The sequence below is a fragment of the Bactrocera neohumeralis genome, chromosome 3 (assembly GCF_024586455.1).
Source record: "Bactrocera neohumeralis isolate Rockhampton chromosome 3, APGP_CSIRO_Bneo_wtdbg2-racon-allhic-juicebox.fasta_v2, whole genome shotgun sequence".
Taxonomy (NCBI): Eukaryota; Metazoa; Arthropoda; class Insecta; order Diptera; family Tephritidae; genus Bactrocera; species Bactrocera neohumeralis.
The window spans coordinates 1,847,974-1,870,455 of NC_065920.1; the positions used below are offsets into that span (position 1 = coordinate 1,847,974).

At 38.9% G+C, this 22,482-nt stretch overlaps 1 protein-coding gene across 1 annotated transcript in view; it reads right to left on the bottom strand.

Moving 5' to 3' along the window:
- Positions 1-55: 55 nt before the first annotated feature.
- The window catches only part of LOC126753873 (mucin-17), a 128,304-nt gene continuing 105,877 nt past the window's right edge, over positions 56-22,482 (bottom strand). Inside the window, exons 6-10 of the mRNA XM_050465611.1 lie at positions 8,018-8,268; positions 7,661-7,945; positions 4,255-4,450; positions 3,494-4,196; positions 56-3,397 (exon numbers count right to left, since the gene is read on the bottom strand). Coding sequence (XP_050321568.1) covers positions 2,116-3,397; positions 3,494-4,196; positions 4,255-4,450; positions 7,661-7,945; positions 8,018-8,268 — 2,717 coding nt within the window. The 3' untranslated portion in view covers positions 56-2,115. The remainder of the gene's footprint in view (positions 3,398-3,493; positions 4,197-4,254; positions 4,451-7,660; positions 7,946-8,017; positions 8,269-22,482) is intronic.

Here is a 22,482-nt window from a genome sequence, read left to right on the forward strand (position 1 = left end):
ATTACAACTGATTCGTAAAATCATCATCACCAACTCACAAATAAATACACAAATATTAATTTGAAACAATCCATTTCATATATTTCGATATATTTATTGGGTTTTCAGCATTTTCCTTCCGCTCAACGAATCCAAACTACAATTTTTATTCAAGCTTATCAGACATTCCGCTCTTTAGAAAATACACTGCGTTGGCGTATCCTGGGCTTATATATGCAATCCTAAGAAATTCATGCCACCGAGATACATACTATAATCAACGTGAATATTTAATTTACTTGTATTTTTCTCATAATTCTGCATTTTGAGTAATTTCTCTCATTTCTCTTTTAACGGTGACAATTTCATCTAGTTTGCTTGCTCCATACATAGAGTACAATGTAACTGTATTTATTATATTGTAAGGAGGTCTAAAGGTAATGGGTAAACCGTGTAGTGTGAGTTACTTTATTTTGGGGTTCTGGGGATTTCGGGGGTTTCAATTATCATTTTAGTAGCATATATGTATAATAAATACCAACACATACAGATTTGCTTAAATTATTCATCCATGCATTCAAGTAAGCCTACATACATATTTATATAAAACAAATAAACAATCAATATAAGTTATTTTCTTAGTTTTCTTTTTCTTTTTTGTTTTTGTTTTTAATTATAATGCACATTCTTGGATATAATTCATAATTTAAAGCAGCTCAGCCGAACGCGACAAAACTGACTGACTGACCGACCTAGTTGGCTGACTGACTGACTGATTCACCGACTAACAAACTAACAAACTAACGAACTTAAAAATTACAGTTAGGTAAGTAACGTACAGTAATGTAAGCTTAATATTAAGGTACACATTTTAATTAAAATTAAATAAATACAATTAACATGAAATAAATTAAAAACTAAACAATTTCTTTAAAGCTAAAACATTTCTCTTACTCTTCCGCCTGCGACACTTGCCTTCGAAGGACAATTTCAACAAAATGCCAACGAAAGTGCTCGCACATGAAACACATCAAATAGCCGGTAGCTCATTCTCGCTACAAACACACATACATAGTTAGAGATTTCATTCTTCAGGTTTCGTATCATTAGTGGACTTCATTTACGGGCGCTAATGTTGCTAATTAAGACTGCAATAGACGGCCTCTGATTCCATGCTCAAGTCTAATAACTGTGCTCAGCAAAGCAGTTCGCACAGCAATTAGTTTACTCATTAAAGGCGCTGCCTAGCCTAGGAGTGCTACTGAAAAAATTTTCACATCTCCCCACTTTTGTCTAAATAACTTCAAATTATAGTTTCAAGCAAGTTCAAAAACGTTTTTTTATAACAAATGCATATGCTGTGCCGTTATAGTATTCGCACTCAAAATATTTTCCATTCAAATTTGATGTAAGCAAAAATTATTTCTTGTAATACAAAGCTCCCTACCGATAATTCAGTTACAATAACTTTTGAGCTTTCATTTGCCGTAGAACAAAGCGGAAACTCTCTTTCCTTACATAAAGCTTCTTACTCTTATGCCAAAATGAGTTTCTTTGTCTAAAACACCGACTGGATCTGTATAATCCTTAAGAATGCAATTATGAATTTTCATCATTATTATTATGCTCTTTGTTGTACACGAATTGAAAATGACAAATAAATCAGTAACGGTACATTATTTCCTCTTTTTCATTTAAACAAAATAAAATAAGGTTAACTATAGATACATATATATTCTGCGCTCAGCGCGTTACTCTCTGACCAAAGTCCACTTCACTACACATACAAATACACATTCTATTGGCCAGTCTTTTCAACCAAACTTCGTGCGCTCTTCTACCACCAATGTATTCAAGTTTCGCCCAACTTTCAAATGGCGCTTGCCTTCGGCTGGTAAAATATGAGCACATTAGCAGTAAAATAGACGCAACTTGTTTAACCTCTTATCGGCTTTTATTTCGTTTTTGCTTTACTTCTCTTTATAAATTAATTTTACTTCCTCCATCTCCTTTAGTTGTCGATTGCCGGTGAAATTCGGCTGTAAACGGCTAAACCCCAACTTCAAAAATTCACATGCCGGTTCAGAAGCTATCGTCTTCTTCATCTTGTTCTTCTAATTCCTCTACTTCGTCTTGTCATACTGTTGAGCCGTTTGTGAAAACCTCTGGATCATCGGACCAACTAACTTCCATCGGTGTGCCGTTTAGACTGTGAATTTTATCCAAGAGTAGCACTTCTTCCAGTGACATATGTGAGTTCTTTAGCGATGAAGTGGAGCCTGTGGTCGCTGATGAGGTCGATACTGAGCAAACAATTTCATCGGAGGATGCTGAGCAACCTTCGTCCTCGGAGTTGGTGCCCGATACCATAGCTTCGCCTGCAGATTCTTGTATCTCATGAAATTTCTTTTTAAGATCATGTACAGATGCGTGTGTGGGTAACGATTGAATGTCTAAACGCTCGCCCGAGTTCAATTTTGATGTGTCGCACGTAATGAGCTTTCGCGTAGGTGCGCTGGTTATTGAAGTGCGTTGAAAGAGCGAAGTCTCGTGTGGTACTGTCTCCTCTGTGACTTCTGAGCACATTGTTGATGTTCGGGGTCGTATCGCATTGGCATGTGGTGAACTCGAACTGATCGGTTCTTTCCAGTTAATCAACTCTAGCTGATGCTGCTTTCGAGCAGTAGAACTTGAACTTTGTCGCATTAGCCTTTTGCCACTTTTTGTGCCTACCGATCCGGTATTGAGAGCGCCAGTGCCAGCCTGCGCCGGTTCGGTGCTCTTTACACTCACTGATTTGGAGCGTATGCGCGAGTGCGAACGATTGCTGAACTCGTGTCGCCCATCGCTGGAATGTTGTCTTATCACTGAAGTGGCAGACATCGACTGCGATAATGGGTTGGGACCCACACTAATATTGTCATTGCCATATGTGGGACCGCTACCGACACTATTCAGTGATGTGTTTATGGCGCTAGAGCAAGCGGACAATTGACGGCGCGTCGAAGGACTACGCTCGACCGAACGGAATGAACCGGCTCGCTTGACCATCTTCGACGCGGCGGCTTCGGGTGTTTCATCATCCATTTCAAGCACCCACGAAACAGAATCCGGCTTCTCAATCACACCTTTAACCACGGGTGATGTCGGTGGCGAGATATCTTCCATCGGTATATTGATCAGCGAGGATCCGTTCATTAGCTGAGACCGATTTAGTAAACCAATACTGGACTGATTACTTGTATTCATCGAGTCCACAGCTGAGAGCTCGTGTAATTTTGTTTCCACAATATGTAGCTGTTCCGAGCGTTGTTTGAGCTGCCATTGCAATTGCTCATTATCGTAGCTAAGACGTTTACGTTTGACCATCTCGTGGTTATAAGCTTTCTGCATGTCATTGATTTTACGAAGAAAGTCCCTACGAAAATCAAGAAAAAAAATACATATTTTAGTAAATGACGAAAACTCGTGCGACTCAAATGTCACATTTAAGTAATTGTGCTCAAGTACTTACTTCTCCTTCTCCGACTTGATATCCAGCTCTGACTTCAACATCTCATTATTTGATTCAAGCAAAGATATTTTGCCCTGCAAGACGCCGCGTTCCTCAGCATCACGCATTAGCTCTTCATTATGTTTAGTCAACTTGGAAATCTCCTTCTGTTTTAACTCCAACACACAATGCAAACTATCCGCTTCACTTTGCAGACGCGCCAGTTCCGACATACTGGAGTTGCGTGGTGAACTAATGCCGCTGCTGCGATCCAGGCTCTCGTTAAAGCTGCGCTGGGAGGATCGTAAAACCGAAATCTCATCCTGCGACAGATTTAACTTGTCACGCAACTCGCGTTCCCGGTTCTCATTGGAAGCTCTAAGCCCATTGAGTTCCTTTGTCAGCGCTTTCACACGCTCGTTCAAGTTATACTCGCGTTCTGTGGCCGCCTGGAAACGTGCGGCGTAGGCATTTTCCGTGCTGGTCAATTTTTCACGCAACTCTTGCTCGGAGATCGCCAATAAATTGAAACGCTCTTTTAATTTGAGTTCGTGTTGTTCGGCTTCCTCGAGTTGCTGTTGCTTTTGTGAGAGTTTATTATCAATTTCTAAGCGATACGAATCGAATGTACGCTTATGCTCCGCAGCTTGTGCTTCCAGTTGTGACTCGAGTGCTGCAAATTTTTCTTGAGCAAAAGCTTGGTAATCGGAGAGACTTGTTTGTGCTGTAAAAAAACTACCGTTTTGGTGATTGTTTCTAAATTGAAGTTCGACTTTGCTTACCCTTCTCCATTTCGCAGCGGTGCAGAGTCTGCAGGTCTTCCTCGCGCTGAGTATAATAACCCTCCTTGTCGCATAGCTGATCTTGTAGGCGAGAACAGTTTGATTTTGCTTCATCCAGCAACTTCAGCGTTGTGCTTAAATAATTTTGTATCTTCTCCTTCTCAGCCTTTACACGAGGACAGGCGAATGCATCCAACTGAAATATACGGACAAAAAGTTTATTATTATTGAACATCGATTAACTTTCTGCTATTTCCTGGTCACAACACACATAAACCACAAAGCTGAGCCTCACCATTTTTGTACTGGTGATTTCGTCGTCATAGTCTGAAAAAGCTTCGGAGCAAAGTCTGCCCTTTTTCCTATTACTAAACATTTCAAATTGATCCATGGTTTTTTTCTTCTTTTTAATACCCAGCATTCTTCCAAACATCTTGATATTTCAATCTGATATCGTTTGAGAACACACACAATCTTTAGGGAAATTAAAAAAATATTCAAATTTTCTTCCGCCGCTTCCGACTTTTCATCATATACTGACTGCTCTTACAATGGTTCTTAGTTTTATATGCAGACGCTCTCAAATCTTACAGACACAGCAGGTAATCGCGAACGCGGGGGATTTAATCATCCTCAGCTAGTTACTACGCCTTTGCTATCTATGAAGCATCGACATTCGGCAAGCAGGTTAACAGACAAAACGCGGTATAGGCAAATTTCTGGGTAAATACACACGTACGTAGGTATGTATTTCAAACGAAAAGGTATTTCCAGGACGGCTAAGTTATGGTTTTCGGCTGTAAACCGAATTCCAGAACAAAAGATGGCTGTTTAAGTATCTTAATTACGTTGGAACGCGAAACAAAAGACAGGTTCGCCCAAAGGTATTCAACCTTTTCTGTCAATACATATACATATACTTAGGATCCGCGTACATATTTATGCTATATGTGTATTAGGGTGTCTCAAAAAACAATCGAATATTTTTTTTCGCTTGATACTCTGCAAAATAGGAGCCTAGACATCACTAAGAATACCGCTCCAAGTATGAGCTCTTAATTGTAACGCGAGGCTCGTCCGCCTTACAGTTTTCTATTTTTCTTATTATCAGAAAAGTACAAATCTCGCTTTCAAATTGAATACAGGTCTTTGTGGCTATTTACTATGAATATTTTCCAGTTCTTTACGTTTGTTGTTGGGTGTCGCAATCTTGTCTCACTTATTAGTGAAGAAAATTTACTATTACATGTACTTACTTGTATGTATGTACATATGCATGCATTTGAAAGAAGAATGAAGACAGATCTAAACTAATGTTGCACAAGAAGGTCGTGAAATAACTAAATCTTGTTGTTAATATTTGCTAGCAATGCTTCATCGAAAAATCAGTGTAGTAAATATCTCTAAATACATAATATTATCGGATTATTCTCGGTTGCATAACACATTATTTGGATGGCATTGTGTTGCACGTATTTATATTTCTTCTTAGCTGATTAAATATCCATAATAACCATTAATACCTATTTGTTGAAGACCCATACATTTTGGGTTTTCCTAGTGATTTGGAAATTATCCAGCTGTGCTTAGCGAAAACACGGTCATTAAACTCATATGTGCTTTCAAATATTTGTACTTGTAAAGCAAATATTTAGTTGAAAAAAAGTTACAGCTGTTCAAAAATGAGTGAAAATAATGAAGAAATACGCTATGTTTTGAAATTTTTGTTGTTTCGATGTGAAAGATGCACCTCGCTCTGGTCGGCCCATCGTTGAAAAAGTCGATGAAATTATGGAAAAAATTGACCAGGACCATTATATAAACAGCCATGGCATCGCTTACGAACTTAACATTCATCATCAAACGGGTTTGAACCATTTAAAAAAAAGGCTGGCCACAAAAAGAAGCTCGATGTTCTGGTACTATCCGAATTGTCTGTGAAAAATTTAATGAACCGAATTAATATCTGCGATTCTTTGCTGAAACGAAATAAAATCGAACCATTTCTTAAGCGAATGGTAAAAGGAGACGAAAAGTGGATCAAATACGACAATAATGTGCGAAAAAGAGCATGGTCCAAGCGTGGTGAAGCTCAACAAATGGTCTAAAAGCCAGGATTGACGCCTCGAAAGGTTATGCTGAGTGTTTGATGCGATTGGAAAGAAATCATCCACTATGCGCAGCTGCAGCTTGGTCGAACGATTGATTTTACATTTTACTGTCAACAACTGATGAGATTGAAGCAAGCAATCAAAAAAACGGCCAGATCGTCTTCCATCAGGACACATCTTTGATGACTCGGCAAAAACTGGGAGCGCTCGGCTGGGAAGTTTTGATGCATCCACCATACAGCGCTGACCTTGCACCATCGAATTACCATTTGCTTCGGCCAAGGTAGAACTCCCTTAATGGAGTAAAGTTTGTTTCAAGAGAAGCCTGTGAAAATTACTTGTCGCAGTTTTTCATCGAGAAACCAGAAAAGTGTTACACTGATGGGATAATGTCTCTAGCGGAAAAATGGCAAAAAGCGATCGATCAAAAGGGTACATATTTGGTTCATTAAAGTTCATTTTAAATTTATAAAAAATAGTTGACGTTTGATTAGAAATACGAAAAGATTTTTTCGACTACCAATATACATATATTCAATTCTCTTCATTATTGGGCACTCGGCAAAAACGTTCACAAACTTCAGGTCAAGGGCATGGTATTAGATGACAACATCAGTAGTCATGTATGTACTTTATAGTGAATATTCTTTTTATAAGTCAATTTTACATATAAAATTGCATGCGAATCCTCAGTTATGTTCGGAGATACGATTTAGTGGAAGAAGTTTAGACTGGATGCATATAAAGGTAATTAAATTAAAACTTGAATCCCGTTATATGTAGTAGACATAGAAGGCCACTTAAATGTACTTATGTATGAACGGCGAGCGCTTTAATTTGCATTAATTTCGTGTGGCGCCAGCAACACGATGCGCGGCCGTGAGCATCGTTTAATAATTGCATTTGCCTTTCGCTTACCATACACTTATACCTGGGATCAACAGCGGCTCTTTTCTTAAAAAAAATAGTATAACAAACACATATTTATACCTCCTTACGCCTACTAACGGGATATTCACGAACTTTTTTACACATTCCGTCTGTGTCTAAATCCCAAGGATAATTTACAAAACGGCAACCAGACTCGCTTCATTCATTGAAAGTCGTAAATTAAGGATAACTTTTTAAATACACACCACACCCACTATTAACAGTTATTTTGTGTAATTTGTGCCTTTTAGATACAAAGAACTTTCAGGCATTCAATGAAGTGTAGACAGACGACGAAGACACAAACGAATATACCTCAATTTGCAAGTGTGTATGTGTGTCTGTGCGTTAGGGTATGTACTCACATCGTGCACCGCGTACTGCAGCAATACGCCCAGCACCTCGATGCTTTTGTTGCGCTGCTCTTCCTGCAGTTCCGTCTGCTCCAGGTGCCGCTCGATCGCTTCATAGTCCAGACGACCGTTGCACGAATGCCGATTCAAGTATTTCAAACGCTGCAACTCCGACGCATCCAAGCGTTCCGCAGCTCCGGCACCCGAACCCGGTGTATCTTCGGCGGAGCGTTGTTGTTGGTGTGACTTTTGTAGCAACGCTTTGCCGCGCGTCGGCAGAAATTTCGACTGTGTTTTCTGTGACAGAAAATAAATTTACAATGTAAATTGTTGGAAGTCATTTGAAGTCGGGAGGTTGTCGGTACTTACTTTTTCCAGCAACGTGGCGCTGACTGTGACACCAGTGGCAGCGGAGGCCGGCGTTGTCGCCGTCTTCTTGCCATGATGCCCCAGTATAGGTGATGTGGTTTGTGAATTTGTGCGTGTTGTTGTTGTTGTACCATTTGATATAGTTGATGTGATGCTATTGTTGTTATTGTGGTTGATCTCATGCAATTCCGTCGGCGCATCCGTGTGCTTGACATTTTTAGAAGCCGCCGTGCCAATAACACGATTTTGATCTGCAAGAAAGGAAGGAAAGGAACCAAGAGTTTTATTGACGGTCGGAATGACAGTAAGTTAAACTGATTTATTTTGAATATAAAAAAGGTGTATAAAAATCCTTATTTACTGTGATATCTGTAGTAAAGCGAACTTATTTCATCAAACTAATGTCACTGCCGGAAATTGGTGGGGAAGTATTTTCTAAAAATTCAAATTTAATTAAATTATTTTTGGCCAAAATAGAGGCACTTGCTGCAATGTCAAGCGTCTGCAGCGTTAGCTTGTGCCTTTTGAATATTTGCTTTGGGCCGGAGTCTCTATTTGGTGCTCGTTAGACGCTTCGGTCCCAACAAACCCAAATGACAACACATTTTTACAATTTTCATAAAATTATGGTTAGCCCCAGATATGGAACTACAACATTACAACATAAAAGCATAGAGAAAATGCGAAGTAAAACAATACAAGCAGAGGGCAATGAATTGCGGAAAATGTTCGACTGCGAAACACATCACCTTTACAAGCAACAAGTTGTTGTTCAAAGCGCAAAGCCTTTTCTAACAACCCATTCAATTATAAAAATTAGGCACTAGAGTTCGACGTTAACTGTCATGGAGTTTCATGACTTTAATAAAAAAAAAATATTATTTATTATTATAATATTATTTTCGGCTTTTTATTATGACCTAACCTCTAACCCATTGTCGTAAGTCAATTCCTAAATATATTTGAAAGTATTGTGTTTTAAATACGAGATCTTTACTCTTATGGCTCACCACTAGAAACATAACAATATCTCCAAACAGATAATGACATAATAACCCGTAATCTATGTAGTCTTCTTTAAGATGGGAAAATTCATAAATATTCCGGAATCGCATGCATGGCGAGGAAGAAATGCAGGGCATTTCCACTAGTTGCACGAAAATCATCGCTGCTCAGCGGCACGTAGGCCCAGCGACACAGGTAAGCACATTTTATGGTTGTGTTAGGTTGACCCAACCTTCCGTGCGTTTCCGCGAAAATGATTAAACGGAAAACAATGCACTAACACACCCAAGCCATGAATTATTAATCGCCGTAACCGTTTAATGACAACGCCTGCAACTGTTCTCGAAACGGTAGCTTAATTTACAGCTTCTTTGTGATTTCGTTAAATCGAATCTGCATCAAGGTCAACATAACCTCATCATAAACAAGAATTAAAAAGAAAACTATGGCTGGGCACCTGAACAAGCAACACACACCGGAGTAATGTCAACAACTTATCCACCGATTAATAACTGTGATAAAGTAAATAGATTAATATGCACGATTGTGGCAGCGATGAATTAAGCTCGCGATCGCCGACCAACCGGAGCTGTGCAGCGAGAGACTTTGTGCGAGCGACGCAGGCGCGGCGTGTGGCACGTGATATCAACGCATGATATGCTTTGTGGTGCGAACTTACGAGCTGCGCAACGTGCCGCACAGCCGCACACATACATATGTGCCTCATTAGGTATGCATACATGTATATGCGTTTGTATGTATGTGTACCTACGTGCGCAAATGCCGTTGCATTGCGTATCTCGTAAATAAATGCTTTCAACGTATCTTTGCTGCAAAACGTGTTGCCAGATTTGTACATTACCCACCAACTCGTATCTACATATATGTAAATGCATATGTTTGCATGTTTGTGTGCGTAGTTTTTGAGTCGCACTGACTTTGCAATGAAATTCCGCAGCTCGTTTTGGCATTTGACGCACGCGAATTCAGGTGTAATTGCACTCACAAATGGCATGTTGCAAGGTTGTAATATACCTATATATGCGTGTACGCGCACAACCACACATTGCACCATTCATTGACTTGCACCATTAAGGAGCATTTGGTTAAAATAATTTTACTGCTAATTAAATACTGGCCACAGGTCATTGAAGTGGCATAAAATGGCAAACGCAGCACCACTTTAAAGCGAACATATCGAGATCACTCGTTTCGAAAGGCAAAATGAAAAAAAACTTACACAACTCAAAAAAATCCACCAAAACTAAAGTTAAATGAAAATCAAGCATTCGAAGTGTGCAGCTCCTCACTACTCTTCAGTTATCGCAACCAATTTATTGGACTGCAGCCAGTGAAAATTCAGGAGACCAGAAAAAAGAAGTTAACTTCTGAAGTTATGAATTTTCGCCAACTTTCAGGATCAAGATACACTACCCACTTGATGATTTTTCATCTATAATGCACAGATCTCAATGTTTCCAGTATTTTTTTTTTCAAAATATACCTATGTATAAATACATATGTATGTGTACAGAAAGTCTCCTTTTAGTCATTTTTACGGATCCCTTTAGTCCAGTCATTTAAGCTTAAATTAGGTAAGAATCTCGGAATTCGATATACCCATTTATATGTCTGTAAATACTTGCTAACTTACTAACGGGTTTTAGGTTATGTTAGAATAAAAAGTCGATCCTAAGAGGGATCTCACATAGACAGCTTAGAACGCCGGTCAGTTGTTTATCTACCTAAAAACTGAATCATAAGACCCTTACAGATTGACAAAACTCTTTGAGCTTATCACAAATTCGTTGAGTTGAGTAATATTTGTTACAGCCAAGTCTTTTGATTTGCTGAAGGTAGAATTACCGATTTTTCAGTCACAGTCTTGCAAAGAAAGGACAATTAACCAGCGCTTGCTAAGCGTACACTATGTCCATTGGTCCAGTGCTAGAACGCAAGACGCCAATGGATATACAACTCTGTCCTTTTGCCTTTTACAGAAAACGTTTTCTAGGTTAGGTTAGGTTAAGAAGTCGATCATAAGAGGGAACTCACTCAGACAGCTTAGAACGCCGGTCCGTTGTGTGTCCACTTAAAAACTCCTATATACAGGATCATAAGACCCTTACAGATCGACAAAGTTCTTTGAGCCTATCACAAATTCGTTGAGATTAATATCAGTTTCGGATATGTCTTCTGGTTCACCGAAGGTGAGATTACCGATTGTCTTGCAAGGGATGGAGAATGAAAAAGCGTCTGCTAAGTGTACGCAATGTCTCTTTTTTTCTTCTAGCATCGAACCATCCGTGAGAAAGCTCTCTGCGTCTCTTCTGCAGCGACTTCTCCCTCTCCTCATCACTCTCGTCGAAAAAGCCGCTACGACTCAACTCTGCGTCGCAGTGATTCAAGTTTTCAGGAATGCAGTTGAAGGAGAAGATAATATCGGCGTGTCCTTGTTCGGCCCCTTCATATACCCAGCTTCCATTCCACCAGACGAATACATCATGGAACATTATATGCTTGACGGTTTCGTAGAGCCAAAACACTACCTTTTGTGAGAGTCTCAACTTTTTCCCTATAGTTGGGCTCCATTAAATCTTTCTATCAGGGATAAACCTTAAGTACTTTCTACTGATACACAGCCTAAATTTTAATTTCAAAACCATTCAGCTTTTATCATACATTTGTTGAATAGTTGAGTCAAATTTTCCCTTGGAATACTCGAAGGCAAGATACTCATTCAGCATACAGAACTCAAAATCGCTGAGGTCTCGCAAGATGAAGGAAATCTACAATTGCTGCGTGATTGCATAATGATAAAAGTTATTAAAAACACTGTGCAATAAATTCAATTATTTTCCGAAATTATGTATAATCTATTTTTGAGTGAAAACAAGCGGCTTTAATGGCACTAGAAATGTGCCAATCCTGCCAGCATTTTTAATAAATATTTCAGTTTTTTTTTTAATAAAAAATGTGTGGCATTTAGATGAACTCAAGTGGATTTAGAAATCGCAACAAATTAGGAATTCAAATGAAATTAGATTGCGCCGGGATTTCTGCCTTACACACTGTCGCACACATATACATTAATGTGTCATATTTTGTATATGTACATCTATATATGTGTGTGCCTCAATTGCAAACTGTTCTGTTGTGGCTGCAAGTGTACAGTGGCGCAAATCACTAAAGTCTCGCAAGTTAAGTGGAAAATTTCGCGATGTTCAGGCATTGACTGGCAGCTGGCGTCTATTTCAATTGTTGCTGCTTGCCTTCAGTCAACTGAATTGCTGACCGGCTGGAGGTGGTCGATGGCCAGCACAGCGCCACTAATTTGTTTGCCGATTTGACCGAGGCTGCCGCTTGTTGAGGGGTAACAACGCTGTTCATTATGAAAAATGAACCAGCAATTAAAATTGAAAATAAATTGCAAGCGCAATTGTGCAACAGAAAATGTGAGGGAAGAGCTAATGTCCACACACACAAACGCGCACTTACAGTGAACGCTGTCGCACGCCCACAATGCGCTTGCATAGGCTGGTGCGCATCAGAAACAAGTGTCATAATTAGTGCAACATTTTCAATTTATGCAACGTGCGAATTGTTTTTACAAGGCGATTGCGTCATTTTTTACGAGCTAATGCTCCTTTTCACAAACATTTCATGGAAATATTAATAATAACAACAAAATGTTACTGCATCTGAAACCCAAACTATTGAGGTCTTATACTTGAACTTGATTTCTTTCTCACGTTTCTGCCATGTTGTTCGAATCGACTTTGAATTTGTCTAATTCAACGACATTAAATTCACTAATCGCCGGTGTGATTGGTACGTGCTTCGTTTACCAAAATTTAGCCTCGTTGGTGAGAGCATTGCAACAGGTTGCTCCACAAACGCAATTGGCAGCTAAAGGTGGTGAACGAAAGTGTGTTGTTTAAAACGCAATAATAAATGCATTTCACTAAACATTTATAAATATTTTAGACTCCGAGTTCATGACCGGGTTTTACCATTGTCGGAGTTGTATTCTAACGTCCGACGAAATATTGGGTAGTCGAAAAAGTCTTTTCGTATTTCTAATCAAACTTCAATTTATTTGCTTTTTTTAATTTTTGTCAACTATTCCAACGGCAGATTTGAGAGTTAATTTATATGAAAGTACCTTTGACACTTCCCTCGAGTAAAAATTGTACCAGAAACTTCTTTAAGGTTCATTAAAATTTCTAAAAACGAGTTGAATAGTCGCACTTTAACCTTATCTTCACGCTGATGTCATACCCACAACTAACAAATCAATAAATTCAAGCCATTTTGAAATATAAAAAACACAGAATATAACCACAACATAAATAACCGCACTTTTTAATGTAAATATCTTATTCCTACTGGCGAAATAAAAATTTACAGGCCATAAAAGAAACGAGCAATTTTCCTGTAAACATTTTCGATAAATTTCACATTTCACACAAACCCCACTTCGGGTGTTTGGAAATGTGCGCACGAACACGTCCATCATCGACCGGATGCGGACTAGCGCCTCGATTTGGCAAAACTAGTGGCCGTCGGGTCTAGCGTCTAGCACGTACTCAGCGATGCGTACGAACCTCGAAGAGCCAAAAAGGCCTCATAAATGCGTACGCTGCTTTCCGCAAACTGAAACAATAACCACAGCGATCAGCGGTGATTAATGGCGATCGATTGATGTCTTGGGTTAGCGGTTACGACTTAATTTCACATATCCAAGCCCAGCGGCACGCTTCAATCATCGGCCATTTTAGATGCTATCAACCACTTGTAAACTATTCATGCATAAAAATATTCAAAATTGACTCCATCACTTGGAAGCGAGCGATGATTTGATATGATTTGCTTCGAAGCGAAAGTGTGAAATTGAAAATTGAAGGTTATGTTGCAATGAGTGAGAAATTGATGTATGCATAGCTTGTGCATATTTTATATTACACAAGTACATATATACATACATATGTACGTTAAAAGTTTGAAGCACTTGACACGCATTTATTTATGCGGTGAGTCCGTGCCCAGCGAAAAGCGCTCTCACACCATAATTCAAGGCCAATACGCTTAGATGGCTGCACCGGGCAGCTGTTAGAGATATTTGTCGAAAAGCGTCGAGCACACATCTACATATGCATATGCATATGTGTGGTGGGTAAACAAAGAAAGCTTGAATTGTACACTTGACATTTCTTGAATAAAAATAACAAAAAGTCTTATCGGATATTTCTTGGCAAACGTCCGTTGGCTGCCATTCAAAAGTTTGTATTTTTGTATTTTTGCAAATGCGAAAGAAATTCATTCTAAAGTTCTGCGAAGGCAAAACCAAATAATACACACATGCGTACATATGTATGCGCATAAACAAATGTAGGTACATGTATGTTTCAAGAAGAAGAAGAGCATCTGGCAGATGGCTCACGCTTCTAAATGGACGAATATTAAATTTTATTTTATCTTATTTTTTCTTGAAATGAGTAAATGTTTATTTGTATGTGAAATGCGCGTTGATGGCAGGAGACATTGAAAGACGAAATCGACTTTGAGTTGAAGAAATTATGATTGATTAAATGAGATCGATGTGGATTTCTTATAAAAAGATAATTTAATTTAAGTATTTCAAACGTTCGATCATAAGAAGACGGCAGTTTTTCCACTTTTCTTTATAAAAACAACAAAATAATAAAAAAAAAACGAGAAAAATTCATGATCATTATAAATTCATTGATCGTTCAGTTTGTATGGCAACTCAGCTCATCATGCTGATCATTTATATACAAGCATATTGGGTAGTCGAAAACCTCTTTTCTTGCAGTCGTATATCGTATATCTCCAGTGCTACCGATCACATTGTATCATATCATATAGTATTGAAAAGGTGAGGTTTAAGCTTTATTTAACCAAAAAAAAAAGAAATTCGGGAAAGTGATGAGTGAATAATGAAGAAATTCGCTATATTTTGAAATATTTGTATAAAAAAGGGAAGAATGACAAGCAAACCAACAATGAAATTTGTCCATCATCCATGTATCCATGTATCAGTTCGTATAGCACAACAATGGTTCACTCGCTTCTCTTCTGGAAATTTCGATGTGAAAGATGCACATAGCCCTAGTCGACCTATCGTTGAAAAACTCGATGAAATTGTAAAAAAGATTGACCAGGACCGTCAAATAAGCAGCCAGCACATCGCTACGAAAATTAACATTCATAATCAAATGGTTTTGAACCATTTAAAAAGGCTGGCTGCAAAAAGAAGCTCGATGTTTGAGCACCACATGAGTTTTCTGTGAAAAATTTAATGAAACCGAGCCATTTCTGAAGCGAATGGTAACAGGAGGCGAATATAAGATGAAATACGACAATAATGTGCGAAAAAACTCATCGTCAAAGCGTGGTGAAGCTCAACAAATGGTCTCAAAGCCTGGATTGACGCCTCGAAAGGTAATGGTTTGGTGAGATTGGAAAGGAATCATCCACTATGAGCTGCCCCAGCCTGGTCGAACGATTGATTCTACATTTTGCTGTCAACAACTGATGAGATTGAAGCAAGCATCCGCAAAAAAACGGTCAGAACTGATCAACAGAAAGGCCTTCGTCTTCCATCTGAACAACGCTAGACCACACACATCTTTAATGACTCGGCAAAACCTGGGATCGCTCGGTTGGGAAGTTTTGATGCATTCACCATATAGCCGTGACCTTGCACCATCGGACAACCAGTTGTGTCGGCCAATGCAGAACTCCCTTGATGGAGTAAATTTGGCTTCAAGACAAGCCTGTGAAAATTACTTGTCGCAGTTTTTCGCCGAGAAACCAGGAAAGTTTTACACTGATGGAATAATGTCTCTGGCAGAATAGCAAAAAGTGGTCGACCAAAAGGGTACATATTTTTTCTATTAAAGTTCATTATACAAAAAAACATAAAGTTCGATTCGAAATACGAAAAGACTTTTTCGACTACCCCTATATATCTTTTTTTATCTTATATTTGTAGCTTTAGGCACAATAACACAATATCTCTTCAAGAATTTTTTTCGTAACGCAGTAAGTATTAGAAATACCAACAACTGATGTCCTCATCAATAAACATTAATAAAATGCGTTCCGAACTTTCTTTGTTTTAACACAAAAGTGCAAACAGCAGTAATCAATAACTTAAAACATTAGAATAGATAAAAATTTACAAATGATAAAATAAATTCCGCAAAGTGAGCATTTTTAAGGCGCTGCTATCAATATTAGTCACAACAAGCGCTGATAAAGACTAACGGTTAACAAAGGCAGGTTAATAACAGCACTAAGCAGACGAAATTAGCAAAAAGCAAAACAAAATTCCAAACAAAAAATTCAACTACAACAAAAACATGCACTGATAAGCATTAAAAGTAAACACAGCACTAGCACCATTATTAGAGCCAGCATACACATATGTACATATGTACATATATTCATATATTCATGCATACATAAATATTAGCCGCATTAGAAACCTTTTTCCTGTGTGGTTGCATATTCGCCTTAAAAAGGTTTGAATAAATTGTATGGCAACAACATTAAAAACAGCGGAACTTTCACGTAATTTGATGCCGTAATTTGAAGCTGTGGGCCATTTGCACGCCGCAAAACTGATTTCTTGAGCAGTAACAAGAGATCAAGCGCGATTGGCCGCGGCCGTGGCAACATTAAATTAGACGCACACAGGTACAACAACAATCGAATTAAATTACTGGCATACACTTTCCAATCTAATCAAATCACAGCCACCAAGCTATGCTAATACACACAGCTATATACATATTCAAATGCACATATCACTTGTAGATATGTGCGATGACCGATTGGGTTGAACTCACACACAAGCACACTTACCGCTACCACATTCTGCGGTCAATTGAACACGCGCACAACTCTGATTTTCATTGAGAGTGCAGACGATTTGATTCACTTTCTTCTGCGGTGGATCGACACCTTTGCAATCGCCCACCAACAAATCGCCACTCACTTCCGCCGCAATCAACAAAGTCGAGCGACCGTCGCCGCCGATTTGATTGCTATCGCCAGCAGCATCAGCATAAGTATCCCCACTAAAGTCAGGTACCGCGCACTGTCCATCGCCAATCTGAACAATATCCGCTGAAGTTACGGCATTTTTATTGTCGACAAGCGCGGCATCGGCGCTACATATCTTTATGGTGGGCTGCTCAGCCTCGCTGCTGAAGTCTATTAAATCAACGCCAGCAACATCAACTGCGGCAGCTTTATGATTTCGATTCGCATAATTCGTGCTTGCGTGCCTGTAATCCGCGGTATTACGGCATTTTTTAGCGGTTACCTCCACGGCCCTTTCACCGAAATCGACAAGTAATGGCGCGTCAGTAGCCACACTAATGGAGTCGTTAGCGTTGTCGTTGATTTGATCGTCGCCAACAACAAGCGTCTTATTAGCACTGTCGTTTTCGCCACTTCCAGCAGTGTCTTCAGACACATCACCACAGTCATTTGCATAATTTTCCTCAGCTACCACCGCTTCTGCTCCGTCGCCATTCGAATGCGTTTCGTTGGATGAGCGCAGCGAGTTGTGTCGTGTATGCCGTTGACATGTCGACAGCCAAACACCGCAACGCTGTTGCATCTTGCGCCGCTGGTGGCGTTTGCGTTGCCACCGCGAGGGTTGCTGTGGCCGCGGGCGCCTAGCGGAGAAGCCGCCAAGCCGGAATTTACGTTTCCACGAAAACGCACAGCAGCGCTGATCCGAGCTATGAAACTGGACTTGCACCTGACGGAAGTCACCGTAGTTGATGCGGCAATTCAGCTCGTAGCATGACAAGCGTTCGGACGACAGCTGGCTTGGTTGCGCTGCAGACTGCTGTGACTGCGTTGTCCCGGCCGCGCTGCCTCTGCGGCAGCCACTATTAGCGCTAAATGCATCCTGTGCCTTTGAAGTTGTTGCTCGCGGAAAGCCATTAGTGTTGTTTTTAGTGTGGCTAACGTTGTTGCAAATTTGGGTGCGAAATTGTACGCTGCGTAGCGCGTCCCCCTGCCCCACCCCGGCACCAGTCGCACGGCCAACCACTTTATTGGCTGCTAATTTGCTGTTGAGGTCCGTGCTATGACGGCTTTGACTGAAAACGTTTGGGCCGGATGTGCGTTGTAGTCGCCTGTGCTGTTGTTGCTTTGGTGGCTGCTGTTGTTTACTCGAATTTTGGCCTGGTTGCATCTTCTTTTTTCAGTCACTTCGTTCCATTGATGCTTTCATGTGGCGCTCTTCCTGAGTTATCACATTAGTTCACCGTTTTATTTGTGTTCGCGTTTTTGATTTCAATTTGGAAATTCGTAATTTTTTCTTTTTGTTGTTTTTGTTGTACGCAAGCGCTACGTTTTATTCGTGAACGTATTATATTTTGGTTGTTTTTGCACTTTTTCGCTCTTCCACTGGAGTTTTTCTTAATGGTTTCGATGAGAATACTGAAAACTCGCAAATTAAATTTTGAAATTTTTTTCTTGACTTTTAAAGTGAATCCCTTCAATAAACAATTGAAAGCTGTTTGATTAGTAATGAAGCAAACCCAGCAACGAAACAAAACAAAACCTTTTTCTATGAACGAAACCAAAGTAGCAAAAGCAAGACTTTTTTACGTTTAGCTTCATATTGTGTGGCAGCGCAGCGTTGAAAATAAATTTTAGTAAAAGCATGCAATGAAGTCACCTCTAAATTCCGCCTCGTCGGACATTTTCGCATTTTTTAATTAGCTGCTTGGCGTACATAGAACTAAACACACCTTAATTTGGTCAGTAAACTTTACCGAGACATTTTTTATTGTGTTTTAAATGTTTAATGAAACCACATTTTTTATAATTTATGAAAATTTTTACTACAAATTATAGTAACTCTCTCTTTGCTTAGCACTGCCGTTCCGCAAGCGTTACTTTTGCTCAATTTTCATAATTTTTATAATTTTTATAGACTTTTTAGTTTTGAAAACCAACTTTTTTATAATTTTCATCAATTTTTTATTTTGAAAACCCGCATTTTTTACACATTATGTAACTTATTTCACTTAAAATTGTAAGAACTTCATATTCCTCCAATCATAATAGCCTTTCGCTTTCTCAAATCTGAAGCCATTTCGTCTGTTTCACGGTTTGTACATTTTCAACCCCATTCACACCGCCGTTACATGAACGCGCCCTTTCTCGATTCGATCGCCACCACAACTGAAGCATTCTCCCCACAAATTTAACGGCGCTTCTTCATGTGGTCACCACAGCGGCAACAAGCACTGCCACCCCCCGCCCAACGAAAGCGCTTGCGGCAAGTGACGATCATTCTGAGTGCTATTATTGCTATGTTATTGTTGTTGTCGTTGTTGTATCGCTGCTGAAATGTTGCCAAAAAATATTCAAATCGAATTCCACCCCACCACAAGAGGAAGAGAGCATAAGCTTTTCCAACAAAAAACACACACGAATTATAAATAACAACGAAAGAATATAAACATTCATAGCGTATGCTTTTAATTCCACATTAATGCTGCCAGCATTACAGCCGCACACACACGCGCATAAATAAAGTATGTTTGTATGTGCTTGAGTGTAAAGTCAGAAAGAAACTGACCTCTAATAGTAGCAGAGCACAGTAATATGAGTGGTGAATAAGCGCTGCCAGTGGCAAAGCGTAATTAGCGTCATCGCAAACAACCACGAGGCAAACACAGCGCAGCCTGCGAAGACTGGCGAATTCTACAGAGTCGGAGCGTGAGTATAATGTCGCTTGAATGTTTATTATTATTTATTTTGTCTCAATTGTTTACGTTTGCTACTGTATTATGTATTCACCACGCCCGCTGCGCGCACTGTGGTGACGTCAGACGCTTGTGTGGATGCGTGTGTGTGTCATTTATGGAGGCTTTAGCGTTTTGCCCAACACCCCGAAAAGCGGCAATAAAATTAACACATCAACGCCAATAGCAACACATCGACAAAGCCCATGGGTCAACGACGATTGCATTTCTCCGCTGAACAAATGAATGGACGATTGTTATTGTTGTCGAGCTACAAAAACATACACAAAAGTGGTGATGATCAAGGCGATCGTGTGGTGGGTGTTGTCCACAAGCGCTGATGCCAACGCGGGCGAGTGCCGATGAACAAGTGATGCGCACTTGAAGCGCGTACTGTCACATGTGCTGTATGTGTGTGTGTGTGTGAGCAAATGTTTTCACGCTTGAAAGCGGAGCTGCTTAGGTCATAAAAATCGTAGACAATGGGTTAGAGTTCTTCTGGGAACAGCGAACTCAATTAATTTGATTTTGACACCAAATTATGCGCACACAATTACGCTTATGTATAAATGTATAAATGTATTTATGTATGTATGTATGTATATATGTAAGCAGCTAGTAAAACCAGGAAACAAATTATTATACCCTGAACGGGGTGGATTAAGTTTGCTATGATGTTTATAACACTTAAAAGGAAGCTTATTAGACCCTTTACTCTAATAAATATACATACATATGTATATGTATGTAGATGTAAATGTTCAGCAAGAAGAGCTGAGTCGATTTAGCAAGGTCCATCTCTCTGTCTGTCTGTATAATTGAGATATCGATTTGAAAATTTGGTTACCTATTTTTCTATCAAAGAAGCTACTTACTTGTCAGAACGGCCTATGTAGTACCACTACCGCGTATAGTTGCCATATAAACTGACCCATCCATTTCAAGTCTTTGTATGGAAAACTTTTTTAGTTGAAGAGACATCTTCATAAAATTTGGTAAGAATTATTACTGAAAGCAATAATGCAATATTCGAAGAAATTATTCAGATCGGAGCAATATAGCACATAGCTGCCATACAAACTCACCGATCCATTTGAAGTCCTCGTATGGAAAACTTTTTTATTTGAAAACGTATCTTGGCAGAATTTGGCACAGATTATTTTTCGTGGCATTGCTATAATTTCCGAGTAAATTATTCAGATCGGACCAATATAGTATATAGCTACCATACAAAATGGCCAATCAAAAGATATCTTATAAGATATCATTTGTATTGCTGAAGGGTATTATAGCAACGTTGCAACCGGAGTTAACGTGTTTTCTTGTTTTTAATAAATATTCGCACATACTTTTTGGAACTGCCGCAATTTCACGTTTTTTTAATTAAATGATTCACCAATTTTTTCGCGTCAACTTAATTGATTTGTTAGAGAAACTGATGCCAACTTTCAGATGTGAATATTTTTGTATATAAACACATTCCGTATATGTATATATATGTATATGTATGTATGTATATAAATAAATGCAGATAATAATGTATGCACTTACAACTAAGCAGCAACAGAGTAATAGCAGCCATGTTCTGCGCTTTAGTTCAATTCAAGATTTGCACTTAGCAAGCCGTTGTTCGAATATTTATATAAAAACTGTTTTTTTATTATAGTAATATCATACTATATATTTATATTCATGTATGCTATTATTTTAGTTTTATTTAGGCACAACTTCGTCCCCCGCCAAGCGCCACTTCTTCCTCTACTGTCACCGGCAACAGCATCTCCGGTTTATACGAAACCTTTGTCGGAGTATCTTGCTTTCTAAAAACATATCTGACTCTATCAGAGCACGACAGGCTGATTATCAGTGAACAAAGCCACTGTAAATACAGTTATGTGCCTGTTGATAAGCGTTTATGTTGTGTTACAAATTTCCTAAGTATTTTTGTCCAAACAAGCAGAAGCAGTGCAACTTCAGAGTAAACAAAGCAAATAACGCGATGTAAAAACGAAATCTTCAACTGTTTTAAGTGAGGTGTGTAAGACTTTAATGAATAGATAATTTGTATGCTTTTCTGGCTTAAAAGTCGCTAAACATATTACTAAATCTTGCTGTATATCTACATTCTAATCTCAAGCGATATGAAAGGTAAACTTTATGAGCTACATATATTAAGAAATCAGAGATAATATATGTGAAGAAATTGTAGGAACTTTAAAAATTACACGAATCTGCGTCCTCATATAACTTATCTATCAAAATGTTTGTAAAGTAACCTTAATTGGTGATATACTTGTATTACAACACACAACGGTATTTAATCATTGTGTAATTTAAACTACGCATTATGAATTATTATATATTTAAAATAAGAGTGTGTCAAATAATTTTCGAAATTATATGGAAAGCTAAAATACAACAAAATAAATACGGCAAGAGATAATGTTGCTCTCCAATTGCTTTCCAATTTTTATTCCTCTTCCAATTCCTAAAAGCAGTATTAATTACCTTCAAGTCATTGGTAATATTACGCAGCGCTATAAATCAAACCCACCGAGCCATCACAAACGCATGTAGTGTCATTAATTAAAAGCAAGTTAGAGGCGCAAATGAAACGAGCGCCCATCAATAAAGGCCAGAGCAAGAGCAAACAGC